This window comes from Lissotriton helveticus, chromosome 3_1, assembly GCF_964261635.1.
Source record: "Lissotriton helveticus chromosome 3_1, aLisHel1.1, whole genome shotgun sequence".
Classification (NCBI taxonomy): Eukaryota; Metazoa; Chordata; class Amphibia; order Caudata; family Salamandridae; genus Lissotriton; species Lissotriton helveticus.
In genome coordinates, this window is record NC_136061.1 from 554,704,304 (window position 1) to 554,732,250 (window position 27,947).

Genomic DNA, 27,947 nt, shown 5'->3' on the forward strand with positions numbered 1-27,947 from the left:
TAGATCTAAAAAGGGTTTTGAAGTTTTACTTAGATAAAACCAAGACTATGAGACACACAGACCGTTTGTTTGTGAACTATGGTCCTACGAATACTGGTTTGGCAGCATCCAAGAGATCCATTTCTAGATGGATAGTGTCATGTATCTTACTGGCCTATCAGCTAGCCCACAAGTCTTTATCAGGTAGACCTAGGGCTCATTCTACGAGGGGAAAAGCTTCTACAACAGCTCTCCTCAGGAATGTGGCTATGTCAGAGATATGTAAAGCGGCTACTTGGCGTTCAGTGCATACGTTTACACGCCATTATTGCTTGGATTATGATGCGCAAACAGATGCTCAAGTGGGACAGGCATCACTGAGAAATTTGTTTGCTACTTCTAGTTAAACACTGTGTTGTTTGAAATATAGATATGCGTTTATCTGTTCGCCCGCTTCTAGTGGGTATGAGCTTGCTACTCTATTTAGTGCTTATGACTATTAACCCCTTCGACGCTCATGACGAGCTGGGCTCGTCATGAGATAGCCTCCTCGCACGCTCATGACGAGCCCAGCTCGTCATGAATAATGGGATTTACAAATTCTCAGCGTGCCAGCTGAATTCCCCAAGCACGCATGCGGTTAATGAGTATCCCCTGGAAGAGAAGGATTAGTTACTTACCTGTAATCCTAGTTCTCTTCCAGGGGTATACTCATTAAAGTCATAAGCACCCTCCCGCCTCCCCGGGCGAGCAGTAGCATTGAAGTTTTTTCAATATGTATTATGAAGTTTTTAAGTGCAGATTCCTGCTAAAAGTTTACTGTACCGTACAAAAGAACGGACCTAACTGTCACCTGTGGTGCATGATGGGAACAGAGTTCTCCTAGAGGCCTTAAAGGCAAAGTGTGCAGATTCTCTGGGGCCTTAAAGGCAGGGTGCCAGTCTGATTTTCTGTACACAGACAATTTTTCATATGCAGCCTTTTAGGCTAATAACTGTTTACAACAGGTTCTTTGATGAAAATAAAAGTTTTTCATGGTTATGAAATGCATTTTGGGCTCATGCCTGTTTATTGCATTTATATTTAGCATATTTTCATGCTTCAGAACGTATGTAAGGTTGGCTTTATTAGCCTATGTGTATATGTTAGGCTGCATATTATGGTTGTTATACATGTATATGTGTATAATTATTTTAGTACAATGTACTTTTTGATATATTTACACATATATATGTATATTGTTATGTGTTCCGGGTTCCCGCTCATGGGCGGAGATAATTCAGTGCTTATGACTTTAATGAGTATACCCCTGGAAGAGAACTAGGATTACAGGTAAGTAACTAATCCTTGCCACCACCTTATGTACTAACCCCAGGACATGGACAGTAGTTATTTGACCACTATGAGGGCATGCTTGGTGCACCACTACAGGCTTCAGTACAGGTCCTGGACATCACATTGTCAAAGATAGGTATACGTTTTTATGGACACACTATATGAGTGACATGAGAGTGCAAAAATAAGCCAGGTTACCAGAAGCACATGCAATTGAACACCCAGGGCAGGGACACATGCCTGTGTACCATGCAGTGGCCATGTATATCCCAAATGAAATGAATCCTAGTACCGAACAGACCATTTCCCTGATTCTAGTGCCTACCAATAACTATCTAACGGGCAAATACATTTGTTTTCTTCCTTCATTTGTTTCTACAGTTTACATCCTATTCCACAAAGCCTCCTCAGACTACATTCTAAAAGCCTAAATGAAAACCTGAGTGTATCTAAAACTTTTCAATTGGCCCTTCTTTTCTCTTTCTTTGGAAGACCCCCTTCCTAACTCCATCTTCTGCATGCCACCTTTTGAGGTGTAAGGGGACCGGTTTCCCTTGTCATGAGCAGAGCCCCACAGGTCCTGGGGTGTTCTGTAGTCAGAGTCCTTAGTCCAGATGGGCATTAGGGAGTTCCTCCTTCTAGATGTCAATGGCTGTCACCTCTAGTCACAGCGCATAGCAAAAACAAAACAAAGAAAGAGCTCTGTCCCTTGCCCTGGGCTTTTTAAGTGGAGGCGGAAAGTTCTACAAGATAGGCATCCTTGAACAATCCTAGGATGCCATATCACCTCTCTGCCCATTTCAGCCGTCCTGCACAGCATGCTGGGACAATTGAAGATGGCATCACCAAAGAGTCACTTGTCCTCTGGGGGTCTCAGCTCTGCCACTTGCTGACATCACTGCTAGGGCCTTTCCCACCAAAACATTAAAGCGGAGCCCCCTTCTGTGTTGGCTTCAGCGGCTCCATTGACTGATGCAGATCCTTCATCCCTACCCCTTTCCTTCCCAGGAGCTGGTTGAAGCACTGTTAATTGCTCCCTGACTGGGGAAGCCTTTGTTCCAGCTGTGCTGGAAAGAAATGTAATTAACTTGGTACAGCAGGGTGACAAAAGGCATGGGCTCTGATACTGAGCCGAGCCATAGAGATATAATAATCATGGATGACCCATAAGCTGTACAGATACCTTCTTGGGAATCTCAGATTAGGTTTTGGCATACACTTTCTACCTTATTTTGACATATCACTGTCAGTAAAACTGCTCTCCCACCCTCGCAGCTCCCCCAAAAGTGAGGCCTCTCCTGAGCCCCTGCACTCACGTAGTGTAGGTGTTCGAGGCCCTCCTCCACCCGCAGGTTATACCTGCTCCTCATCCCTGTTGGTCCAGTGGACCTATGACTCCTTTTTCTCGCTCCGCTTCTGCCCCTTTCTGCTCCATTTTCACCCTTTAGCTTTTTCACCCTTTCACTCTTTATAGCACTCTTCTTCTGCTTTCTGTTCTGTTTCACCCTTTATTCTTCTCACCCTTTCACTCTTTATATCTTTTTCTTTTTTCTCCCTTTTACTCTTAACATTTTTCCTCTTCCTTATTGCTTGCTTCATCCCGTTTTTTCCCGCCACTGCTGCCTTCGTGGCCCCTCCACCCCCAGCGTGACCAGCCCCAGCCAGTTCCCCTCCCCACTCCCGCCTCCCTGCTGTCTAGCCCTCCCGACCCCTACTTAATGGCGGCCCCTGCGGGGACAGGTGATCAAGACCACTGACTCATTGTCAGTGAAACTGCTCTCCCACCCTTGCAGCTCCACCATTAAGTGAGGCCTCTTCTGAGCCCCTGCACTCTCGGAGTGTTGGTGTTCGAGGCCTTCCTCCACCCGCAGGTTATACCTGCGCCTCATCCCTGGTGGTATAGTGTACGTCTGACTCCTTTCTCTTGCTCCGCCCCTGCCCCTTTCTGCTCCATTTTCAACCTTTTACTTTTTCACCCTTTCACTCTTTATAGCACTCTTCTTCTGCTTTCAGCTCCATTTCACCCTTTACTCTTCTCACACTTTTTCTCTTTACATCTTTTTCCTTTCTTTTTTCACCCTTTTACTCTTTCCATTTTTCCTCTTCCATATTGCTGGCTTTTCCCCGTATTTCCTGCCGCTGCTGCCCCCGCATCCCCTCCCCTCCAGCGTGAACAGCCCATGCCAGTTCCCCTCCCCGCTCCCGCCTCCCAGCTGTCCAGCCCTCCCCGACCCCTACTTAATGGCGGCCGCGGTGTGGTCGCGCCACTGTCGCGCCACTGGCAAGCCCGTCTGCACAAGGCCGCGACCAGCGCCAGGAACCCTGGACCTCTGCACCGCCAATGCTTTAACCAAGCGGCACTCCCGCACTCAACCCAGGGCGCAACAACTGCAAGCTAGCATCACCGGCCGACACCCATGGACCCTTCAGCTGTCACCGCTGCTGACACACCTGCAGCACGACCAGGAACACGGACCTAGCACACCCCGCCCGCAAGATTACAACCAAACCGAAGAACCTACAATGCATCCTACTCAATGTCCGGTCACTCCACAAACATGCCACCGAAATCTGGGACCTCCTCGACAGCACCACCCCGGACGTAGCATTCTTCACTGAAACCTGGACCAACACCACCTCGGGACCAGATACCGCCATGGCCTTTCTCCACGGATACAAGATCTTCCGGAAGAACCGCCCCCTCCACCCAAGCCCGGGAGGAGTAATCGCCATTGTCCACAAATACACCCTCTGCCATAACACACTCCCCGTTGAGCCCACAGACCTGATAAAACACCTACACTTCAAGATACAGGCCAGCCCTACTCCCACATTCTGAGGAACTCTCATCTACCGAACCCCCGGACCCCGCGGACCTTTCACCAACTCCATCACGGACATCATCTCCCCACAAGCCATCGCACCCACCAACTACATCCTGCTGGGAGACCTCAACTTCTACCTCGACAACCAACTAGACTCCAACACCTCATCCCTCCTGGACAACCGCCACAACATTGGACTCCGCCAGATTGTGACCAAACCCACGCGCTCAGCAGGACACACACTCGACCCCCTCTTCACAACAGGAAATTCCATCACTTTCAGCCACACCACCGAACTACCTTGGACAGACTATCAATGCATCCACTTCACCTTCAGAACACCCACCATCCACAGACACCCGCACCTGAAACTGGACCAAAATCACTGATGACCAGGTCACCTCCTCACTCAGCAACTCTACCCCAACCACCACGGAAGACGATGACCCCAACACCGCAGCCAGAACTCTGCACAGATGGATCTCCAACAGCGCCAACACCATAGCCCTCCTCAAGAAAAAGAACAACAACACACACGCCAAGAAAGCCAGATGGTTTACCAACGAACTTCAAGAGTCCAGACGCACATGCCGCCGTCTTGAAAAGGCCTGGAGGAACTCCAGAAGCCCACAACAACTTCAGAGCCGCCTCCAACGCCCACCACCAACTCATCAGAAATACAAGGAAAGCTGCGATCCAAGACATAATCTCTACACACGCACACAACAGCAAAGAACTCTTCAGCATCAAGGAGTTCGCCTAACCCACCAGCGAGTCTACTGACATTCTTCCCTCACAAGACCTCTGCAACAAACTCAGTACCATCTTCCACCACAAAATCAAGAACATTTACGTTGAAGACAACCAACACACTCAACCCTCACCAGCCACCCGACACCCTGAAGCCAACAATTGACAACTGGACAACCCTCACCACCGAAGACACACTGAAGACCATGAAGTCAATCCACTCCGGGGCCCCCACAGACCCCTGCCCCCACCACATCTTCAACAGAGCCGCCGACACCATCGCACCCATGCTTTGCCACACCATCAACTGCTCCCTGGCGAACGCCTCCTTCCCTGATGACTGGAAACATGCAGAGATCAACCCCCTCCTGAAGAAGCCATCGGCGGACCCCACCAACCTCAAAAACTACAGACCCATCTCCCTGCTATCATTCCCAGCTAAAGTGGTTGAGAAAGCCATCAACAGCCAACTTGCCACCTTCAACGAAGAACACAAAATCCTCAACTCCTCCCAATCTGGCATCAGAAAAAACCACAGCACAGAAACCACACTCCTCACCGCAACAGATGACATCCGCTCCCTACTAGACAAAGGAGAAACAGTAGCCCTCATCCTCCTCGACCTCTTAGCGGCCTTCAACACAGTCTCCCACCGCACCCTAACACGCAGACTCCATGACGCACGGATCCGGGACAAGGCCCTTGACTGAATCCAGTCTTTCCTCTCTGGCAGAACGCAGCGGGTCAGACTCCCTCCTTTCCTCTCGGACCCTACATCAACCACTTACAGAGTCCTCCAGGGGTCCTCCCTCAGCCTCACACTCTTTAACATCTACATGGCTTTGCTCACCCCCATCGTCAGAACCCACAAACTCAACATTGTTCTATATACAGATGACACCCAACTCATCCTCTCCCTATCCAACTAACCCAACGCAGCCAAACACAACTTTCAAGAAGGCATGGAAGCTGTTGTCAAATGGATGAAAAGCAGTTGCCTACAATTTAACACCGACAAAACAGAAGTACTCATCAAGGGCCCAAACCCCGATGCCTGGAACGACACCTGGTGGCCCCCAGCACTCAGAAGCCCACCCACCCCCACGCACCTCGCACGCAATCTTGGAATCATCCCGGACTCCGAGCTCAAAATGGACCGCCAGATCAACTCTGTTGCATCCTCCTGCTTCCACACCCTACGCCTCCTTCGTAAAACCTTCAAATGGATCTCCCTTCGAGCACAGAAAGACCATCACTCATGCCCTCGTCACCAGCAGACTCGACTACGGCAACGCACTCTACGCCAGAATAAACAAAAACCTCGCCCGCAAGCTACAAAACATCCAGAACGCCACCTCAAGACTGGTACTCAACCTGCTAAGACACTGCCACATCTCCCAGCACCTGCGCACAATTCACTGGCTCCCCATCGACACTAGAATCACCTTCAAGATTCTCACCCACGCACACAAAGCCCTCCACAACACCAGCATACCTGAACAGTCATCTCAAATTCTACGCACCCCAAAGGACCCTACGATTAGCTCAGCTCTCCTACGCCGTGGTATCACACACCAGAAAGGAGGCCGCTCCTTCTTCTTCCTCGCGGCCAGAGCATGGAACGCCCTACCGCACCACATCATACAGACATCACTCCCCATCTTCACGAGAAACCTCAAAACTTAGCTCTTCGCCAGACCCCTGTTGGACTTGGCCCTTTTCCCCCTGAATGTTTTCGCTTTTGTGGGAATCATCATGTCATGTGGATGTATTTCAAATGCAAATGTTAAATGCTGTGCAATGGTGTACGCACCTATATCTCCCCCATGGTAGAGGAATGTATAGGCCATGTGTGGTGCGAGATGCAGTGATACATGCTGCGCAATGGCATGCGCAGAGTCATTTTCACCATCGTAGAAATGCACCTTTGTAAAAAGTCACCTTTAAAATGGACGCCATCTGACGGTGGTGGGTTGGTGACAAGGTGCTCTACACTTCCCCCAGTGACAGTGAGGCTGAAACTGCAAGGGGCCTTCTAGAAGCTTCCAGCTCCTTCTGGTAGGTGGGAGGAGGGGTGTATATGTAGAGCAGTAGAGATGCCATGTGCTCAGACTGAGGGTGGACTGGGGACACTCTGCCAGGAGGTACCGCCACATGGGCCTGTGTGCTGGCCCCTGAGCCCATCTGTACCCCTCTGCTGTCCACAGGGCCAGTGAGAGCCTTTGCTGGAGTGAAGACTGCTGTGTCTGGAGGAGTGCCACTTTATGGGGGATGACTGCTTCCAGGAGCTGCTGTCCTGTACTGATGAGTGCCCACTGTCTGCTGATACTGCCCAGCCTGGCCTGCCTGCTCTGCTGTCCTTGCGCCTCGTGAGTGCTATACTTTGACTGCCTGCACTCCAAGGAGGTGAGGAGCGTGGGCGCTACTCCCACGGGTGGGACCCCGGGAGCTGTGAGTCACCTAGCGCCAGGTGAGCGCCATATTTGAAGTGACTGTGCTGCTCTGCCTGCATTCTAGCGCCTGATGGGCACTGTTTTCCTGATTACCAGAAGAGGTACACTATCTTCTGTCCCTGAAGCTTCTAGTGGGACCTAGTGCCTCGCAAGCGCTATATTCAAGGGGCCAGGGGAAGAGGAGCTGACGCCTGCAGGGCTGTGCTGTCAAAGCGCTATATTTCAATTCCCCTGCGTGTGTGCTGCATCGGGGTGCTGCCAGAGTGCCATATTTGCATTGACTGTGCTCTGCTTGCTGCCAAGGCGCTACAACTGTGCCCAGGAGAAGAGGAGCGGATGTCTGCAGTGCCGGGATTCTAAAGCACTACGAGGGGATCCCGGCGGGTGGGATTCCCCCCTGCCTGCTTCGTTGACAGTGGGCAGCTGCAACGTATTGGGGGGCATTGTACTCCTCAGGAGAAGAGAGAGAGGAGTGAGAGACACTCCTGCCCTGCCCCGGTGCTTTGCGTACTTTGCTTTTGCAGCCAGCCCTGACTTTGCGGGACTTAGGGCATTTGAGCCCCGGAGAGAGGCCAGTTGGCCTGGTGCCAGTTTCAGAGTGTTGTGCCCCCGATTGGGCTGAACTGGATTTATGCGGGCGAGGCCTATTGTCCCATATGATTTCTTGCATAATATTGTTGCATAATGCATTCGTACCTAGGATGATACCTAATGCTTTTCCCTCCGGTTTGCAGTGCTGATTTTGGGCCTAGTGTTTTCCAACTACCGAGAGACCATATGCTAATGCTGCTTCCTCAATGTTAATTTTGGTTATGCTAATGAAGATGTCATATGTTTAGGCCCCAGGCTAGAGTGAGTTATGCAAATGGGTTTATACCCCAGTGATGATGCCAGAAGGTATACATAATGTATGGATGCCTAGTTCCACTTTTATGCCTCACGCTAACGTGACTTGGCCTATGCCTAACCTGACGTTTTAGTTTATGCCTAATGTTGCCTTTATGCTTATGTGTAACCTAATGGGACTTAGGCCCACTGCAGAGGTTCCTGCCTAATGCGTCATGCTGATGTGATTTATGACACAGGTTTATGCCTACTTTGTTGTCTGCCTAACGTTTATTGCAGGGTGGCCAAGCGTCTGGTGTTGCCAGAAGTTACTGGTCGGTACACATTCACTGTTATACATAATGTGCTGATGCTAAGTTTACTTCCATTCCCAGTAGGTACGGACTGTGATTCCTCTATTGCTTACGGACTCTCATTTATCCTTTGTCCTTTTGCGATGATTCTGGCAGCGGCCCGATTGGCCCTGCCATGTATATAGTCCCCCTGTAAATGGTTACCTGGTGCCTAGCTGGCACAGTTCATCTTCACCTGTGATCCCCCTGTAAATATTGACTTGGCGCCAGGTGGCGCAGTGTAGAGATTACTGTGATTATTATCTTGTGTTTTACACAGTACAAAAGTTATTCTTACACAACCTTGTGTAGCGTCTCTTTTTGGAGTGTGTCTTGTGTGTCGCCTGTGTGTACTGCGTGGATGCTTTACACATTTCCTCCGGAGTTTGGCCCGCCCGCTCTGCACCACGCTACCCGTTTCTAACACCCCCTCCTTGATGGACTGGAACCTGCACCTCCCCTCCTCCCCAGCGCCTTGAGACCCTTATGGGTGACTAGTCGCGCTTAACAAACGTGATTGATTGATTGATCACTGGACTGTGTAGACCAAAGTGAAGCAAAAACTGCACTTTAAGGCATTCTTCCCTCATGTGTATAATGGAGTGTCACTGCAGGAAAGACAGTAAATCACACTGACTTTCCCTATGAGGGTCCACTAACATTATGAGGCCTATCCCAGGTCAATATCTAATCCTGCAGAGTAACCTCTACGCCAGGCTACCTGTGCGCAGTTGCTGGCCTGCAGATGACAAGAGTTTCACACATGCAGCCTTCGCATGTTAGCACACGTGTGTGAGTACATGTTCAAGTGTAACCAGCCAAGTGCCTTTTACACTTGCTGTGTCGCAGCAGCCTAATCTTAAAAGATGGACACCCTTTGTAACCATGCGTGGTCCATTTACTTTTCATTTACCAAGGGTGAGTCACTAGGTGTGGGGCTCACCCACAACGAAAAGTGCAAAAACCAGGTGACCAAAAAGAGTAAGGAGGAACTAGATGAGCAGAATCCATTATGTCACAAAGGGCAACTCTGAGTAAGGTTTTTTCATGAAAGTTCTTAACAAGACTAAATACTTCAAATTCTGTGCAGAATACAGTTTTTGTTCCTAAAGAAAGCGTTGTACAATAATTTAAGGGGCAGAGGAACTGGTGCTGTGGATTATATTTTAAACCTTACAACCATTATTAATTAATAATGTAATAGTGTGACATTGTGTGAACCAGGAAGAAAGAGAAAGATGATTGCCAACTTGTGCATCTAAATGGGTGTGAGTGCAGACTTGAATGTGTGGTGGTGTTATACATTAATTTAGAATATGTGTTGGTTAGCGCAGTCTGCACAGATAACTATGAGTACCATATAGTGCTGTGTCTGAAGTCAAAGTTTTGGAGGACATTGTTGACATTTTTAACCTGTGTACAACAAATTAAACATTTATTACATTGATATTACTTTTTGATTTGCCCATAAATAATCAATACATGTGTTTTCCTTTCTAAATTGGTAGGTATCCAATGAGTGATTTAATATCCAAAGGTTGGGTCTAATGGATTTGCTGGCAATGAATCTGTTGTAGTCAGAATTTATCAAGTGCATCTTCACCAAAGCAACAATCACCCTTTCTAATATCTTATATTTCCCATTAGTCAATTAATGTGACCTATGAAACCCACACATTTCTCAGATCATTGGTTGACTTGGATAGTACAATTATCTTAGCTTTTCTCAGGGTCTTGGGCAGTAACAGTTTCCCAAATGCTTCCTGATATGCTCTGATCTTTATATGCTCCCAAAAAACGTGAATGGGGTTTTGGAGAGCTCCACAGGCACCGAATCCATTCCAGTACCTCATTAAGAGTGAAAAGACATTCCAACAGAGTCCACAAACACCATCTGACCTACTGCTCCTGAACCATATCTAGAGGTTAAAAGATTTGGAAGAATTGTGCTATCTTCTGACTGGTACATGATTTGAATACAGGATGCGATACATGCCTGCCCTAACTAACCATGCCTTAGCAAGCCTATTAGTTTCAGACTTACTGAAGGCTAGTGAAATGGACAGGCGAGTGAGCTGGCAGCAAGCACTGAAATACTATGCATTCTCTGCAGGAGTGTTTTGTTTTTAAAAGTCAAAAGTAATCAATATGTGACAAGTAAATTGCTTAGAATAACTTTTGTAAACATCTCAGAGCATTGACTAAGTCAAGGAAGTCAGTAATTTCAGTGTTCAATTAAGCCATCATGGACTATTGCCTGACAGACTAGGATTCCTGGTCTAAGAGAATCCAAACACCTCCAGGTGCTCTTGCATAATCCTTTCTTGGTAAGTCATTTTAATCGAAGTCTTTCAATCTCTTAGCAATTATGCGGAGTGAACACTACAAGCATGGTCTTCGAAGTATTCCCACGAGTGGTTTCTAATTGATGTGATTTCCCTGGAATTCCTATTTATGGGGAACTCATATTCCAAGTGACCATGTCTCTTATCTTTATCCTTTTAAAATGTATATTATTTGTCCAAAACTGTAAATGCGCAAGTCAATATGTGGTTCAATGTTGATATGATGTCACCAATCGAATGCTTTTGCCAGAAAAAACTAAGATTTAGTTTGACAAAATAAAGGGTCACATGCATGAGGTATTTAGCTGGGGATTTTCACTATCTGAAGAGGAAGCATGAGACAGCTACTTCTTTTGACTTTCCATAATATAATATTCATTATGTTTTTCCAGCACTTAGCCTTCACTTGTACTGAGTGCTTGCCCATTTATGGACAAAGCTATACTCCTCTAGTGAGCAGACCTCCTAGGCAGAAGTTTATTTCATTAAGGGTGGCCATTGTAGGGATTCATAAATGGAGTAGTAAAAAGATAATTAAATTGGCTCAGCATATATAGTATATAAATTGTCCAGTTCTAAAAGACTTTACCAGAAATTAGAGGAGGCAGCATAGACTGTTGCTGGTAGACTCTGGCATTTCCCTGTGAATGCTTCCCATCTAAAGCAGATTTTTTATTTTTGTGGAATTTTGATTAGCGTGCACATTATGTTTTTATATTTTTTTATTTTTTATTGAGCAGAGCATTAGGTTCATACAATACATAGTATATTTAAAAATCATTATAAAAACCAGTTTATAAAAAAACTGAAGCAACAGCCTCTCAATACACAATAAAGAGCAGGTAATCCTATACTCATTCACGAATTAATGTGCAAATGTATCTTAAAAAGCAGCAGTACTGACAAAAGATGCTTGTGCATCTAAAGTGCAATACCAATAAAGTGCTAGTGCCTTCTTATCGCCTAAAAGCCGTCATAACTACAACATCTTATTAATAAGAACATTTTTTGACTGTAGCAACTGACAGCATTGTTGACTAATAAAACATAATACGGAATGCAGCATTCTATGAAGTGCAATGTCTAGAAAAATGCTAGTGCTTCTAAAGTGCCATGAAGAAAGTGCTAATGCCTTATAATGAGAGCTGCTACATCAATTTCCCAACCTGAGTGTTAAAATTCCTCTTTTTATAATTCCCAAAAAAACTTCCAATTTTTTTCAAATTTCCTAGTTGCCCCCACCCGTCTAGCATAAGCTTCTTCGAATTTAAGGGTTCTTTTCATTTTATTGAACCAACCATTTCAAGTGAGAGGGAGCTTCACTAGATTTCCAATTTTGCAGAATTAGAGATCGAGCTACCGTACAAGAAATAAATACAAAGGCTTTTTCGGCCACGGATAGCAATGTTCCGTCTCTGCAAACTCCAAACAAAGCTGCTTCGGCCGCGAACAAGACACTCCTTCCGATTGCTTGCCTAATGTCAAAAACAGACTGCCTCCCAAAAGAGCCTCAGCCCTGGACATGAATAAAAAGTATGGTGCCATCCATCTTCCCCATCTGTCTGACAGCGAAAGCACTTGTTCTCTACTCCGGGGAATCTTTTTTTAAGGCAGCCGGAGTTAAATAAGAAAGCCATCACAATAAGAAGGCCATCCTTTTAAAGTTTGCAGCACATAAAGATTTACTTCATAGATAGCAGATGGCCTCCCACTCCTTCGAAGCCAGCCTACATCCTGTCTCCCGAGTTATTTTGTACAAATGACTCTCTATCACAGGAGCTTGGCCCTGATTATATAGCAGTCTAAACCAGTTTCCCACCCCTTTAACATTAGCCCCATAAAGGGCTATCACAAGTTGGTTAGGGGCGCCCAATATACCGCTGATGTTTTTTAGCAGATGAACAACTCGTAAATATTTAAAAAAGGCCGGTTTCCGGTGGCTCTCCGCCCTTGCCATTACTTCTTGCCAGGAAATCAGCCTATTTTGAATTATAAAATGTCGTAACTCGGATAATCCACAGCCTTCTCAGAGGTTTATATGCCTTAATTGCAGCTGGAGACCGAGGCTAGTACATTCACTCAATTTTAGGTACTGGAGGCCCGAAGAGCCTGTCTTTCTAAAAAAGGACTGAAGTCTAAAAAAGTAGTCTTTTAGCATCCTGTATCGTTTTTTTTGGGGCGTTTGGGAGTTTTTAAAAACACTTGAGTTAGTGATCCAATTTCTTGCGTCATTTTATCTATAAAAAAGTTGTCGCTGGTGCATTTAGATCCCATCAAGCCGGACACCAAATCTAAAAAAGTGGCCTCATAGTATGTTCTCAAATGCGGCAGCGCTAGGCCCCCTCGTACTATAGGCAATTGCACCACAGCAATTCGACCCTAGGAGCTTTCTTGCCCCAAACGAATTCCCTAAGTAGGGTGTCGATTTCCCTAAAACAGGACTGATTTATCTTGATAGGGACATTGGTGAACAAAAAAATAAGCAATGGTAGTATGGACATTTTAATCAATGAAACTCTACCCACTATCGATAAAGGGAGTAATATCCATTGTTCCAAGAGCTTCTTAATCTTGTCCTACATTGGTAAATAAATCAACTCGACTAGATGTTGGTACTGGTTGGATACAAATATCCCAAGATATCTTATGGGGCGAGACTTAGTTGCTTGTGTCTTCAAGCAGGATGGAAAAGAATTCAGATCTGCTTTGAGGGCCAGAACCTCGGTTTTATTGGCATTTATTTTATACCCACCTATTTGTTCGAAGTTCAAAAATTCCCTTAAAGCTATTTCGAAATTCTCCTTATCAGGAGTCGGGTATAATATCATCAGCAAAGAGTTTTAGTTTGGCTATGCCAGGGATCGGTGATTGACTAGCAGCATTGTTTCGTATTTTGATTACCAAAGGCTCTATAAAAAAAGTAAAGAGCAATGGCGAAAGCTAAACCGACCAAGGGTAACAGGCAGTGTTCTCCAATTCGCGAGGTCGAAAGCTTTCTCCGCATCAACCATGACAATACTTGCCGGAATAAAATTTGTGTTAAAATAATGTAAGGCATGTATTAAAAACTGAGTATTGGCCGCCATTGATCTACCTGCTATGAAGCCAGTCTGATCTCTATGGATTATCTCTTGAGCGGAAAATAAAAAACGTTCTGCCTATACTTTCATCAGAATTCAAAAGACTAATAGGTCTATTTGAATTTACATCTACCGGGTTTTTGTCTTTTTTAACAAAGGAGACAATTATTGCTTCTTTAAAATCTGCTGGAAAGGCACCACCATTTTTATCAAACTTAAATAGATTTTTTAAGGGGGTAATTAATTCCTTTGAAAAAACTTTATAAAACTCGATAGGCAAACCATCCTGCCCACAAGCTTTTCCCCCAGCTGTTGTTTTGATGGCTGTCGAGATCTCGGCGGCTTCCACTTCCGAACCCAGTTATCTGACAATTTAGGAGAATTCATATTTATGAAATACTCCTGGATTATCTCCTCCTCCACTAAGTATTCAGTAGAGTACAGCTGGCTAAAGTGGTCGACAAAAATCTGTGGGATATCGCTGCCTTAGACTACTTCTCGACCAGTCCGGGGGTCTAAAAACTTAGATATTATTGCTGATTCTTATTTTTTCCTCGTTGAATTTGCCAAGAATTTGCCAATTAACTGGCTTCCTTCATAGACCCTTTGTTGGAATATTTGTGAATTGCAGACCTCTTCTGAAATGAAATAATCCCTCAACTCTGTTCTTGCCTGCTCGTATCGATTTGGAAGAAGTTGAAGTTGAAGAGCATATTCCTGATCCACCATAGCTTGCAATTTAGCTATCTTAGCCCTCAGGGTGTTGGACTGGGCAGCCGTAAAGGCTATTATCTGCCCGCGGGCTGCTACCCTAAACCTCCACCTCCCCACACTGAGAAGGGGGCTGCCGTATTCTCATTGATCTGGAAATATTCCATAATCCACTCTCTAAACCTTTTCACCCAATCCTCGTCTTGCAGAAGGAGACGATCCAGCTGCCACCTGGGCCGTTCCCTACTTCCTCCCCCGAGCATCATTTGTACCTCAACATAAGCATGATCTGAAAAAAGGTTACAACCTATGCCAGCATCTTGAACCTGGAGGGATCTGGAGGTAAGAAAAAAATCTATTTGAGACGCCGTCCGAAAATGGTGCGAATAGCAGGTATAGAACTCTTTGGTGTCGATTCCGATTCGGGAAAAAAAACGTCCGTACGATTTGTATCTGGAGCCCTCTCCGCACAAATCGTACCCGTCCGTCCGAGTCGCGAAGTACGATCCGTATTCCGTGAATCCGTCCGAATCGTCGCGATCCGTACGTATTGCAAGGCTGAAACCGTGAACCGTACGACTCGTACACATACCGTACGACTCGTACACATGCCGTACGACCCGACGAGTACGATCCGGACCGGGTATGAGAACGCGATTCGTACGTCCACGTCAGGTAAGGACGAGTCGTACGGAAAAGCACACAAACACATACACACCGTACGGTCCGTACCCCCATAATCGCAGGGGTACGCACCATACCCCTGCGATCATAGGGTGTACGAGCCGTACCCCCATTGTACGATCAGTGTACGAGCCGTACCCCCATTGTACGATCGGTGTACGAGCCGTACCCCCATTGTACGATCGGTGTACGAGCCGTACCTCCATTGTACGATCGGTGTACGAGCCGTACCCCCATGTACGATCGGTGTACGAGCCGTACCCCATGTACGATCGGTGTACGAGCCGTACCCCATGTACGATCGGTGTACGAGCCGTACACCCATCTACAATGGGGGTACGGCTCGTACACCGATCGTACAATGGGGGTACGGTTTGTACACCGATCGTACATGGGGTACGGCTCGTACACCGATCGTACATGGGGTACGGCTCGTACACCGATCGTACAATGGGGGTACGGCTCGTACACCGATCGTACAATGGGGGTACGGCTCGTACACCGATCGTACAATGGGGGTACGGCTCATACACCGATCGTACAATGGGGGTACTGCTCGTACACCCCATGATCGCAGGGGTACGGTGCGAACCCCTGCGATCATGGGGGGTACGCACCGTACCCGGGGGGGCCGTTCCGTACCTGTTTCGGCGCGAACTCTGCTTTTACGGCTGTTTTCAGCTCCCGTAGAAAAAGGGTCGTACGTGCGTACCCGACACGTATCGTACTTGCTGGGTCATAAAAACCAGCCGCGAACCGTACAGATGTCCGTACAGCGGGTTCCGAGGGAGAATCGTACGGAGATTAGAGTCGTACGGTGTCTTGTACGACTCCTGGTACGAATCATACTTTGTCGTACGTACGGGACGTTTACAGGTACGATTCGTACGGGGAAAAAACGCTCCGTACGACGATTCGGAGCGCTTTTTACCGGATCGGAATCGACCCCCTTATCTGGGTTAATTTCCCGCAATGGATCTACCAGTTGGTATTCTTGTCTGATTGTTCCCACTAATTTCTTTGTATTTGGTTTTAGTTGTTTTTGTTTTTATTCCAAGTATCTTTCCTTACATCCTGTATAAAGTTAAAGTTTCCTCCGAGAATCACCTGCCTGGGAGCTCCTATCAATAGATCATTGATTTGGACCAGGGATCCCACATCATCAGAGACAGGGCCATAATAATTTATAAAATTCAATGTTTTCCCGTATAGCCTAGTTACCACACAAATCCATCTCCCATGTGTATCCCTATGCACCTGTAAATATTCCCATGGAAGTTTTCTTGAGAAATAGATCGCTACTCCTCTCACCACAAGTCCTGAAGAAGCAAAAAAAACTTTTGAAAAAACCTTGGGTAAAAATAGTTTAGGGGAGTTTGATTTCAAATGTGTCTCCTGAAAGAACAGAACTTGGGGATTTAGTGATGTAAGCCATTTATTAAAGCGCCATACTTTTTTTATTTAGCATTCCGTTACCATTGACTGGTAGGATCTTACATTTACTGGTTTCTATGATTGACTCTAACTTGTATGTTTGCTGTACCTTCTGCTCGTGCTCTTTTATCTGCTATGAACCCTACCTCACACCCTCCCTTCCCACCCCAAAAAAGAAACACCCACTCCTCGAAATGTGGAAAAACCCCTACCAACCATGCTGCCCACATTTCGCCCCTCCCATCTTACCTCATTGGTGTCATGAGATTACACCCTGGGTGACCCCGCTGACCCCGAGACCCCAAGCAATACCTTAGAGCCAATCCATAGACTGGCTAGCCAGACTTATATTTGGAGAGAGGAAGCCCTTTATGTTGCAATATGGTAATTCTAGCTCTAAATATATACAAATGTCTAGGCCCTAGATATTGAAAAGGAGACAAATAAAATCTAGATATACAGCAATGTTCAGCAGTACCTTTAAAACAATCCTAATTGGATAGTAGATAAACGCATCTTATCTCAAAGGAATTGGAACCTTTCCCCCCCATTGCCATATGATGCTTTATCTATCTAAGTATCACTGCTTACGCACTGGATCCTGCCGAAATCTCCTTCAACAACCCCATGGCTTCTTCTAAGTCAGAGAACGTAAAAAATATCCCCTTTACTAAAACTCTCAATTTGGATTGCTGAGCGATCGAAGTTTGAGCACCATGGGCTTTAAACAGATGGAGAATCTTGATAAATCTTGATAAATTCCTTTCTTCATCGAGCGGCAATGGCAGTCATATCTGAAAAAATGCGACACTTAATAGTGACGGGATTTTTTTTTGTTGCTGGTCGGCGGCTATGACCGAGAACCACGCCTCCGCCTAGCCACAGGTGACCCGCTGCTCCTTCCCCCAGCGATCAGCGATGGCGATTCCTACCTGACTGGCATGCTTTGGGTGCTTAGCGGTTTTTGGCGGTTTGAGGCTCCATTGACCCCCTTTAGCCCCCGAGGCGGGCTGTGAGGAGTGCGACCTCCAAGGCAGCTGTTGAAGGAGTGAAGAGTGTCGGGGCGCTGAGAGGCACAACGGCAAGACGTGGCAAGACGCGAGACTTCTTGTCCTCTGAGAGTTGTATGGGGAGCTGAGAGCGTCGAGAACGCAGAGAGGCTGGTGGCTGTTGGTGGCGCTATTAGGAGAGAGCGAGCGTCTCCTAAACGACTTTTTCTTTTAGATTTTGAGCGGCACAAAGCTCTTACACGTTCAGCTGCTGTGGTACTGGGGATAACCCCAGCTGGAAGCAGACAGTGAGACGAGGCTCCGGTGAAAGGGGTGCTGTACCAGCGCTCGGAAAGCCAGAAGCTCATAGCTAATTACAAGGAACACCTCCCTGCCCTGCAGAGATGTGAGCATTATTCGGGCTGCAGTTTCCTCCTCTTTCAGAAGGTTTACCAGAGAGTGAGATATGGATTGGCTCTGAGGCTTTAAGGGGCGGCGGCGGCTCCTCTATGCCTTCTCTGTGCCTCTGTGGGTTTTTGAGGATGTAAAGGCCTACACTGGTGTCCCTTGAAGCTGTGCAGGTCCGCTGCTTTGGAGACAGCTGACGTGATATTCAGGTAAGGAGGACCGGGGGAAATACCCTGAAGGAGAGGCAATCAGGGGGAAAAATTAATAAAAGAGTGACATTGTTATACTGAAATTAAAGAGGGGGCAAGGATTGGAAAACCTCCAAAGAATGTTAATGCAGCCACCAAACCAGATTAACGCTTGCACTAAGGCAAAAACACGCCTAGCAATGGCAATAGGCCCTGCACGTAGGGCCAAACAGGAAAAAAACCTTAACCCCAATTCTAATTTCCCTGGGCTGTTAGCACTTTTGAAAGTTCGGAGGAGGAGCTGCCTCCCACCACTTCTCCGCAACATGACTGACTTGTTGGTAATCAAGGGGCCGCCACATAAAAGTGGGTTGAAGCAGCTGCTGTTCCTTCCCAGTCACCACAAGGCAACTCCACATTAGATGACCAAAAAGAAAAACTAAAGGAGATGAAGGAATTTCCGCTAATTCAAAAAAAGAAAGCCACTCCACAACCTCCCTCCCTAAGCTTTAGCTCAGCATCAACAACATCTAAGGGTCCATTATCTAAAGTGGGGGAAGGACCGGTCTTCTTAGACCCGGCTAGTAAAGAGCGGGAAGCACCTCAAGCTAATCTCGAATCTGAGAGTTCAGAAGGCTTAATGACACATCAAGGTTGAATCCCAGGTCATGCACAAGCCTTAGTGGCGTCCCCAATATCTCCAACCCCCTTGAGCCTAGTGGAGATGCCTACATCTACACAAATTTTAGCCTAGACACAAGGAGCAGTAGGTGAAGAAAGGAGGACAGCGATTGATACTTCATTGATAAACCCCCAAATGAAGCTCCAGGCTCAATCTCAACTTTAAACAAGACCCCAAGGGATAGAATTACCAGAAGCTCTAGCTGGTCAGGTAGATCCCAAGGTTGGAAGTATGAGTTTTTGCGATGCAGATCTACAAAGCAATCTTAGTCAGAATGCAGAGACTTTGGGTGTCTATCAGCTAGATATAAGGGAGCTGCTGAATTTAATATTGGAAGAGGTCAGTGAAATGAAAAAAACGCAACAAGAAATCGCCTCTTTACATCAACGGTTGGGGAAAATTGAAGAAGTGATGACATGTTTCGCCATTAAACTCTAGGAGGCGGAAGCCAAAATTTCAGTGTTGGAGGACCAAATTACTTTCGTAATTGGAGAAGTAAAGGAGGCAGCTAAAAATAAAAGGCATCTGGAAAAAAAACTAGAGGAACTTGAAAATCACTATCGGAGATCCAACCTCCAGATTGTTGGGGTTCCCGAAGGGATTGAAGGCTCCCAATCCCTCCTCTGGGTTAACGCATTTATTAAGCAGAAAGTGCTTCCCGAGTTTGAGGGCAATCTCACGATTACAAGAGCTCACTGCGTCCCAGCCCATCCTTTTCCCAATTACGCGATACCAAGAACAATTCTATATAATTTCGCATTAAGGAAAAAATCTTGACAAAAGCGATCCAGGAGAGGCAGTTTTTAGTAAATATAATGCACATTATGTTGATATCAGATTGTGCAACAACTAGTGATCACTTTTCAAAGCATATTATACTGAGAGGTGCCTACAGGCATGAGTTATAAGACACACCTTTAGACTTTGCGTTTTTCAAGCCCGCTAAAGTTTTCAGACAAGTAGATTGAACAATCCTTGATTTCACCTAACTTCTCATTTCTATGGCATTGCACAAATGCATTATTTGCAGGTAACATATGAAATTATAGCTGGGTAATGGTCAATAGAGGGAGTATCTTTCTTCCATGATTCAATCTGGAACATCGAAGTGGAAAACACCACATTTTGTATGGCAACCCATGTACAATTTTATGATATATATGCCCTAAAAACCAATTCAGCTTAGGCTGAGCAGATTTAGAGAAGTCAAAGGGAAACCAGGAATAACAAAGCTGTAAGACACCTTGTGCCACCCCCGTCTTGGTGCCGTGGTGTCCTACTATTTTGGCAGTCTTCTTCCCTCACCTAAATACTGATAGAAAACAAGGTGCCGAATCCACAGAAAAGTAATACAATCACAATTTTACAGGCATACCCCTAACAATGGCATTAATAATATTTCACATTGCTATTCCAATGTGGGAATTGCATGTACAGTGTAGTTCAACACTGAGGAAAAGCAGCTCTGCTGTGCAACTGTACAGCTTTTTTCTCTGTGGGGAAAACAAAGATTGACTGCTGTTCTAATTCCCGTCCAACCCTAGAAGTAGATATATTCAAGTCTTTTGATTGAGCAAATCTATAAGCATTTCCTGGGCAGAATAAGTTGAGAAAATAGTTTGTGACTGTCCAGATAGCCAAGAACTTGTCAAGATTCACAAACTTAAATGGCCCACGCCCCATACTTCGGGTTTACTACCACATATTTGTACACAGTCGTTGCATATACCTACACTGTGGTAAATGCATTTATACCAGTGATATATACTTTTGTGGATATCCGACCGCTGTAAATATAGACATTTCTGGCCATAAAAATATACTTAGGGATGAAAAATGGCTTGGTGGAATTTTCTCTTTGTGTGCTATTCTTCTCCCTCACTGTCAAATTTTAGAATGATATTACCTCGAACCCTCCTCTGCCACCCTTAGATAGTGGCTTTAGATTCTGGTGTTTTGCCTAGTCTTATGTCAGAGCAGTGCACAGAATAAATTCAGGTTTTACGTTGGCCTGATGTCAAAGCAGTGAATATCCAGGCTTCAATAATCATGTTTACAATAATGGCTTTTAACGGAAGTCATAAATAACGAAAGGACAAAAGCAATTGTTAGTAATCTAGAGCTGCTATGCAGCAAACTTTTATGGCAATAATTCATATACACATATACTACAGGTACACTGTCTTACCGCTTGCACTGAACCCCTGGCTTATGAAGTGTGCCTTTTCTTTTCATTAGCTTCTCAACAGCATTTGGGTGGACAATGGGTCTCAGTGGGTACCGTTTGTACGTTCCTGGGTATTTCTTTTCCACTGCTTGTTCACGCCTATAACAAAATAAACATTATCATAATGTATTTTCAATCCATTTCTTGATAAATATTAAAACATGTTTATAAACATTACACTCCTTTATCATTCTTATCTCAGTTCCACTGGAATTTGGAAGTGAAAGTTGGGAAAATCTGTAGGGTTTGAGATTTCGCATTTTTTATCAATTTACTCCTGGATTTAATTATCTCTACATTTTCTCATCAGAGTTATGAAAGTGGACAGGTTTGATGCAACAAGTTGTTGCAAAGTGGTTCTATGTTGGCTGCAGTGCAAAACACTCCTAATGATCTTCATTCAAAATACAAATGGATGCTACCAGCAGCTTAGTGTGTGTGCCACACACGTGCCCATGCTACCAGAGTTTTTATAATTTGAAAGTGAGAGAAAAGGTATACAACCCTGGTGTACGCATAAATATTTCTAGTTGTTAATGCCTCTTTGTCAAAGAAAACAGGACCTTGGCCCTGAACTTACCTCTGCCACAAAGCGACAGTTCCCAGCAGATTAACTACCTCCCCTGCTGTTGCTATCTATACCGTATGCAAATCAACAAGTGGCAAAAGACAGCATTAAAGTTTAACTATGGGTACACAGTTAGTCATTTTTATACATGAAAATGTCACCAATTTCATGAAATTGGGGAATTTTTTTATATTGTACTTTAATAGGGAATGAGTGGGGGAAGCATCAACATCTTTGCTATTAATACCAACTTTTAGAAGGTTGTTAAAGGTAATCACAATTTTCAAAAAATTAATTTCCTGTTAAAAGATTATTGAACTTGAACTAATCAATTTCTTTTAGGACATGCTGTTTATTGAAATGAAAATAAGTTATAACTATCTAGCAACCAAAACACATTTTTCTTGAACAACATCAACTAGTGTAGCTTTAAAAATACTTTGGACTGGTCGTTTAAAATTATTGTGGGCCTTTTCAAAAATATGTTCAGGTATCATAAATATTTTTTTGTAATCACAATGTCTCCTGAAATTATTTTAATTCTATGCGCAATTTTAATTCTATGCGTACTTATTAGTACTTATTAGTACTTTCAAGGTTTTTTACCTGCGTTTGTAAACTTAACTTATCATTAGAGAGTACTAGTATATATTGCAATACAAACATTACAGCTTATTTATGTTATATTTAGGTCTCAAATAGACCATATTATATTTATAAAAAAATTGAGAAACCTGCACTGCCATGGACAGATTGGCCATTCTAGCTACAGAGCAATTCTCCAGTGATAGAGGATTTTGAGGCACGTGACATGCAGTTGATCACACAGCTCCTGACTCATGGAGCGGGGCACTTGTTAGACCAAATATTGTCAAATTTTAGCAATATCCAGTCCAACTTGCTGCTTCCTTTGCTTTGTACATAGACCACGTGGCAGTCCTGTTTTCTACCCAGATTCTGTTGGGGGCTCAAACTCGAGATGATCAGATGAATTCCATGTGTAGAAATTAGTCCAAGCTGGCTATTTCAGAGCTTAATTCTTTGCTTGAAGCACACCGCCCCACACTAAGAAATGTAGGAGAAGCTGAGGCTGATACCAGCAAATTATGGATTAGATCTGCAGTAGACGTCTCGGCCCCCACTTTGTGGGGGAAACAACACAAAGTTCTACCTCAGGCACCTTGGTATAATGATGCCCTCCATCACATGAAAAAAACTTTTTTAAAGGCTTGGAAAGAACATGCCGCAAAACATACAATCATGAGGACAAACATACCTACAGGATGGCCTTAATTGACTGTTTAAAAAATTGCCACATCAGCAGAGCTAATTACTACCCAAAACCTCTTTGTAGAGTTGTTAAGAATCTGTCTGATCAGAGTTCTACAGCCCCCATTACTCCTCTTACACAAGCTCAATGTGACAAGATCTCAAACTTTTTCATAAATAAAATAGAGCCTATGCAAGCCACTTTCTCTGATACTTCAAGTGCCGGCACAAGTGTCCTTCCTCCACGGATGTTAGGTGACCTGAACGTTTTGCCCCAAAAGAGGGGTCCGCTTTCATCTCCTTGCTGTTTGCCATTAAGGCTAGCTCCCTGCTTGACAAATTCCCCCTTTTATATTGAGTAAGTTGGCCATGTTTACTATGGTGCCTTTAGCATGGAAGATGGCTTTAGTTGCGCCCTTACTAAAAAAAAGTCCAAATTCGACCCCTTTTTTTGGTCTAATTATAGGCCAATTTCTCTACTGCCTACTTTAGCTAAGGTACTGGAAAAGCATGGAAACTGGCAACTTACATCTTAGGTACAGCTGGTGGAAATCTTGCATTCGTCGCACTTAGGATTTAGGGCGGGTTACAGCACTCAATCCGCTCTCCTTGGTGTCATGGAATACCTGCAGGGCCAATTAGATTCTAGCAGTTCAGTGGCACTGATTCTACTAGATGTCAGTGCCGTATTTGACACTGTGATTTATTTCACCTTGCTCGGTCGTCTGGAAGGAATGGGAGTGCAGGGTACAGCCCTGGCTTTGATTAGACCTTTCCTGCATAATCGCACCTTCCAGGTGTATTCACATCAATATAGGTTGAAATCCCATATGTTACTCTCCGGGGTGCATCAGGGCTCGATCCTAAGTCCCCTCCTGTTCAATGTATACGTAAGGCCTCTTGCTGACACGTGGTGTCCCATGGAAGGAATCTTTTCTCATAGGCCGACGACACAGAAATTGTGATTTCCTTATCTACAAAGGACAATCAGAATGCGGAAACTCTCAGTACCTGTTTGGCCCAAGTTTCAGCTTGGATGAACAAACATATATTTGCCGAAACTAAATGGGAACAAAACAGAGGTCCTGTTAGGAGGTATCCATCCTCATCTCTGCGGTCCCCATCTCTAACCTTCTACTTCGGGCTTCACCCCCTCTCCAAAGCAGGCGGTAAAAAGTCTGGAATGATGATAATCTATGAGTCTCCAGATAAAGAAAGTAGTGGCCACATTTTTTGCGATTCTCAAGTGACTAAAGAAAATGTTGTCTTGTCTGCCGGCTACGGCCCAATATACAGGAGCGCAGGCCTTGGGGATATCCAGAATGGATTACGGCAATGTTCTTTACATAGGTATTTATGTCTAAATTCCTGCTCAAACCACTCCAAATTGTTCAAAATGCAGCAGCCTGTATACTTGTGTGTCCACCTAGGAATACTTCTACAGCCAGTTTCTTTGTTCCTTGCACTGGCTGCCCATTGAGCAGTGGGTCCAATTTAAGACAGTTTTGCTACATGCACAAGTACTTAAGATTTTGGTGTCAAAATACAATACAAGCCGTGCCTTGCGTTCAAGCCAGCTAGATCTGGCCATGATTCCCAGGATCAGGAAGTCACAGCAGGGCGGGCAGTCTATCGCATAAATTGTGGAAGGGTCTACCATTCTCACTGAGAGGTTGTGATTCGCTCGCAGTGTTCCAGAAGAAACTGGTGTTTCAATCGTTATAACTTGATGGCTGGCATAATTTGAAGTTAACAGATGTTTCCTTTGTACAGCTCTTGGAACGGTCCAAGCATTTGTTTTGGTGAGGAGGCCAGCGCTGGGAAACCTAACAAGGTAGCCGTGCACTTTACAAGTCACTATAACATACCATAACATTTCAAACCTCTTTCAATCCAAATAAGGGATGTATACTTAGCAAAGTCTCACCTGTCTTAATCAGACTGTAAGTGGAATGCCTCACTGTGCATTGTTCTCAGGATGCTTCGTCCCAACACCTGGCCCCTGATGTCAAGGAAACACCGCCGTATCAACCAGAGGGGCTTGGTGTCTCTACAGCTTGCCCACTGACAGGCTGCAGCCCTACAACTCCCAATAACAGTCATAGGTCTGTTATCACAGAGCTCCATTGCACCCCCTTCCAATGCACTACGCACCACTTCCCTGCCTCTCACCCAGTGAGACAATGATTCTGGGGCCACTGTTACCCGCACAGATTGCAGGTGTGCCTCAACATGTTGCACAGTGTTAGACTGGCAGGCTTACAAGAATGCACTGTGGTGCTTACCACCAATCTTGCACCACCTACAGTGCCAGCATGCCTCTTCTCCACTACTGGATAATGGCACTGGAGCATATACGGAGGAGTCAAAAGTCTAACGCGGCTGGGCAAACCGCTTTTGCCCATTCCAAGAGATGCTTAAGACGGCATCTCAAAAGAAATTGTAGCAACATGTTCTTGTAAAGCACAAAATTTACTTATACCGACTGTGTTGATGCTGTGGAGATATAATGCTAATCACTCCTGTGGGACACTGTGAAATATTAGAATGGTTCAATAGCCCGAATTCAGAACTGCTTGCAACATATTACTTTTTTTGCCAATAGGTTTGAAAAATTGTACTGCAAAATAGGTCTCTTGGCTTTACTTCTCCTTGAGCTCCAAGTATGTAAGGGAGACGGGCTTGTTTGCTCTATGCCAACATGGGCAGAATTGATAATTTTTGACAGTGTTTTTTTCAGCTCTCCGTATAGCCCTGAGCACTTCTGGTATCCAGAATATACCATCTTTCATTCTAAAAAAGTAGTACTTACCAAGCGAGATTCCACTTTTCCGACATGTAAAAAGTTCAGAAAGTTAAGTATTTGTGTGTTAAATTTTGACTGTTCCAGTAGTTTAGCAAAAGGGCATGAACGTTTTCACAGGAGATCTTTTCCTTAGAAATAAGAAACCAATCCTAAATAAGTAGCTTATGATTTTTAACTGATTTTGCATCTCATCTCATTTTTATTAAGAAGATGCCTGTAAATACAATAATGGTGTCAGAACTATCTACTAAAATAAGCAGAAATGATTACATAAATCACTTGAATTTTCACTTATATTTGCTCACCAAAATTATGGCAAATTATATTTATGCATGAGAACTTCATACTCTAAACATTTACACATATTAACACCTGAAGATTTTCCACCAGTAAAAGTCTGCCATATTAACTTTTTGCTTCAAGATGTACTGTTTTTAAAAAGAAAATATGAAAATCTCGCAACTGCTTAAGGGACAACAAATGTAATTTTGACCAGTTACAGCACAAAAAATTAAACTTTGAATTGGTCTAGTTTTTAAAAAAAAATATGGTGGAGAAAAAAATTAATTGAAACCTTATGATGAACCTCAGCATCTTAATCACTACCACCCAGGAAACATTGCAAACGGTATCTAGTGTTCAGTCAAAAGGAAATGTAATACGGCAGGCAGCAAGGGCTTTCTTACTTTAATCCAATGCGCACACACACACACACACACACTCATGCAGACCTACTTAATGAGTTCCTTCTCTCGGACCTCCAGCTGTAGCATGATAGCACTTAGTTCCATGTACAAGTTGTTGGCTCGCTCAAGTTTTCTTTCATAGTGCTCTCGTATGTCCAGTGCATGCCTGATTCAGGGATAAAGCCAGATTTTCAGTGCTTTCACAGTATTGCTCAAAGTATACCAGAATTAAGAGAGACAGCTTGAAAGAGCACTGATATCATTTATTTTTAGGGCACTTCATATTTCAGAAAAATGTATTCAAACACTATGTATCAAAATGCCTATGCAATTACAAAAACGTTCATTAGTAGATACATACATTTTCTTTTAATTTTATCATCTTGAATTAAAATTAAAACCTAATTATTCGAGCTCCAATTTCTGTGCATTCCAAAAGGTATGATATTGATGAGCACGACCCAACCCTATCCTATCCTACTGTAAAAAATGCAACAGAAGATTAACTTTGATATTAGGCTAATCAGTTTTCTTGTTAGGTGCAGGTGTATTTACAGATAACTGAGCAAATCTACAAATAACTTATTTGCATTATTCAGATTTTAACCAGTTAGGAGAATCACCGACTTCGCTTTGTTCATGGAGCATAGTAAAACCACATGAACAGCTATAATTACAACCAGCATTCGTTAAATTAACCAGTATATGAGAAATATAAACTACAAAGCAACCAGAGGAAAACAGAAAACCCCAGTAAACTGCATCCTTGGCAGATACTTAAATGTGTTCAACAAATCACAATAAACAGAGGATGCTATTATCACAATGTATATTTATTTGGATTTTTGTAAGGGAGCACAAACAAAAGTCTGTTTATAAAATACAAAACTGAATTGCCTTCCCTGCCCGTTGCGGTGAAGATATGTTGAACCCGGCAGCTTTCGAAAATGCATTATTTTAATCACAAGACAAGGTATAGGTCCAGCTACAGATGAGTCTGGAAATTGCAGGCATACGTTTTGTACAAAATATCGAAATGCACTTACCTTACTGGTTACTAATATTATATAGTGATGTTAATAATAATAATTTTTGATTGGCAGAGTGAGTCCCACACATCTTTTTCATGGTTCTTTTAAATTATCCGTAGTTTTTCCTTTTTGTGTATGGAAATATTTTGTTATGCCATCATCAGTGTAAATTTTAATTTTCTTTGTGTGTGAAATTCAAAACATATATTATAAAACCATCTTGCAAAAAACAGTTTTGGAAAAAATCTGAAATCATAGAGAATGGAATTGTTCTGCATCTTTGTGTGTCATTAATACAAATACAACTTTGCATAATAGG

General features: G+C 44.3%; 1 protein-coding gene across 4 annotated transcripts in view; it reads right to left on the minus strand.

Moving 5' to 3' along the window:
• Window positions 1-27,947, minus strand: part of MAP3K13 (mitogen-activated protein kinase kinase kinase 13) — a 536,979-nt gene that overhangs the window by 60,031 nt on the left and 449,001 nt on the right. For all 4 annotated transcript variants that reach the window (XM_078680462.1, XM_078680465.1, XM_078680461.1 and 1 more), the window contains 2 exons: window positions 26,647-26,763; window positions 21,230-21,367 (listed from right to left, as the gene is read on the minus strand). In XM_078680462.1, coding sequence (XP_078536588.1) covers window positions 21,230-21,367; window positions 26,647-26,763 — 255 coding nt within the window. The remainder of the gene's footprint in view (window positions 1-21,229; window positions 21,368-26,646; window positions 26,764-27,947) is intronic.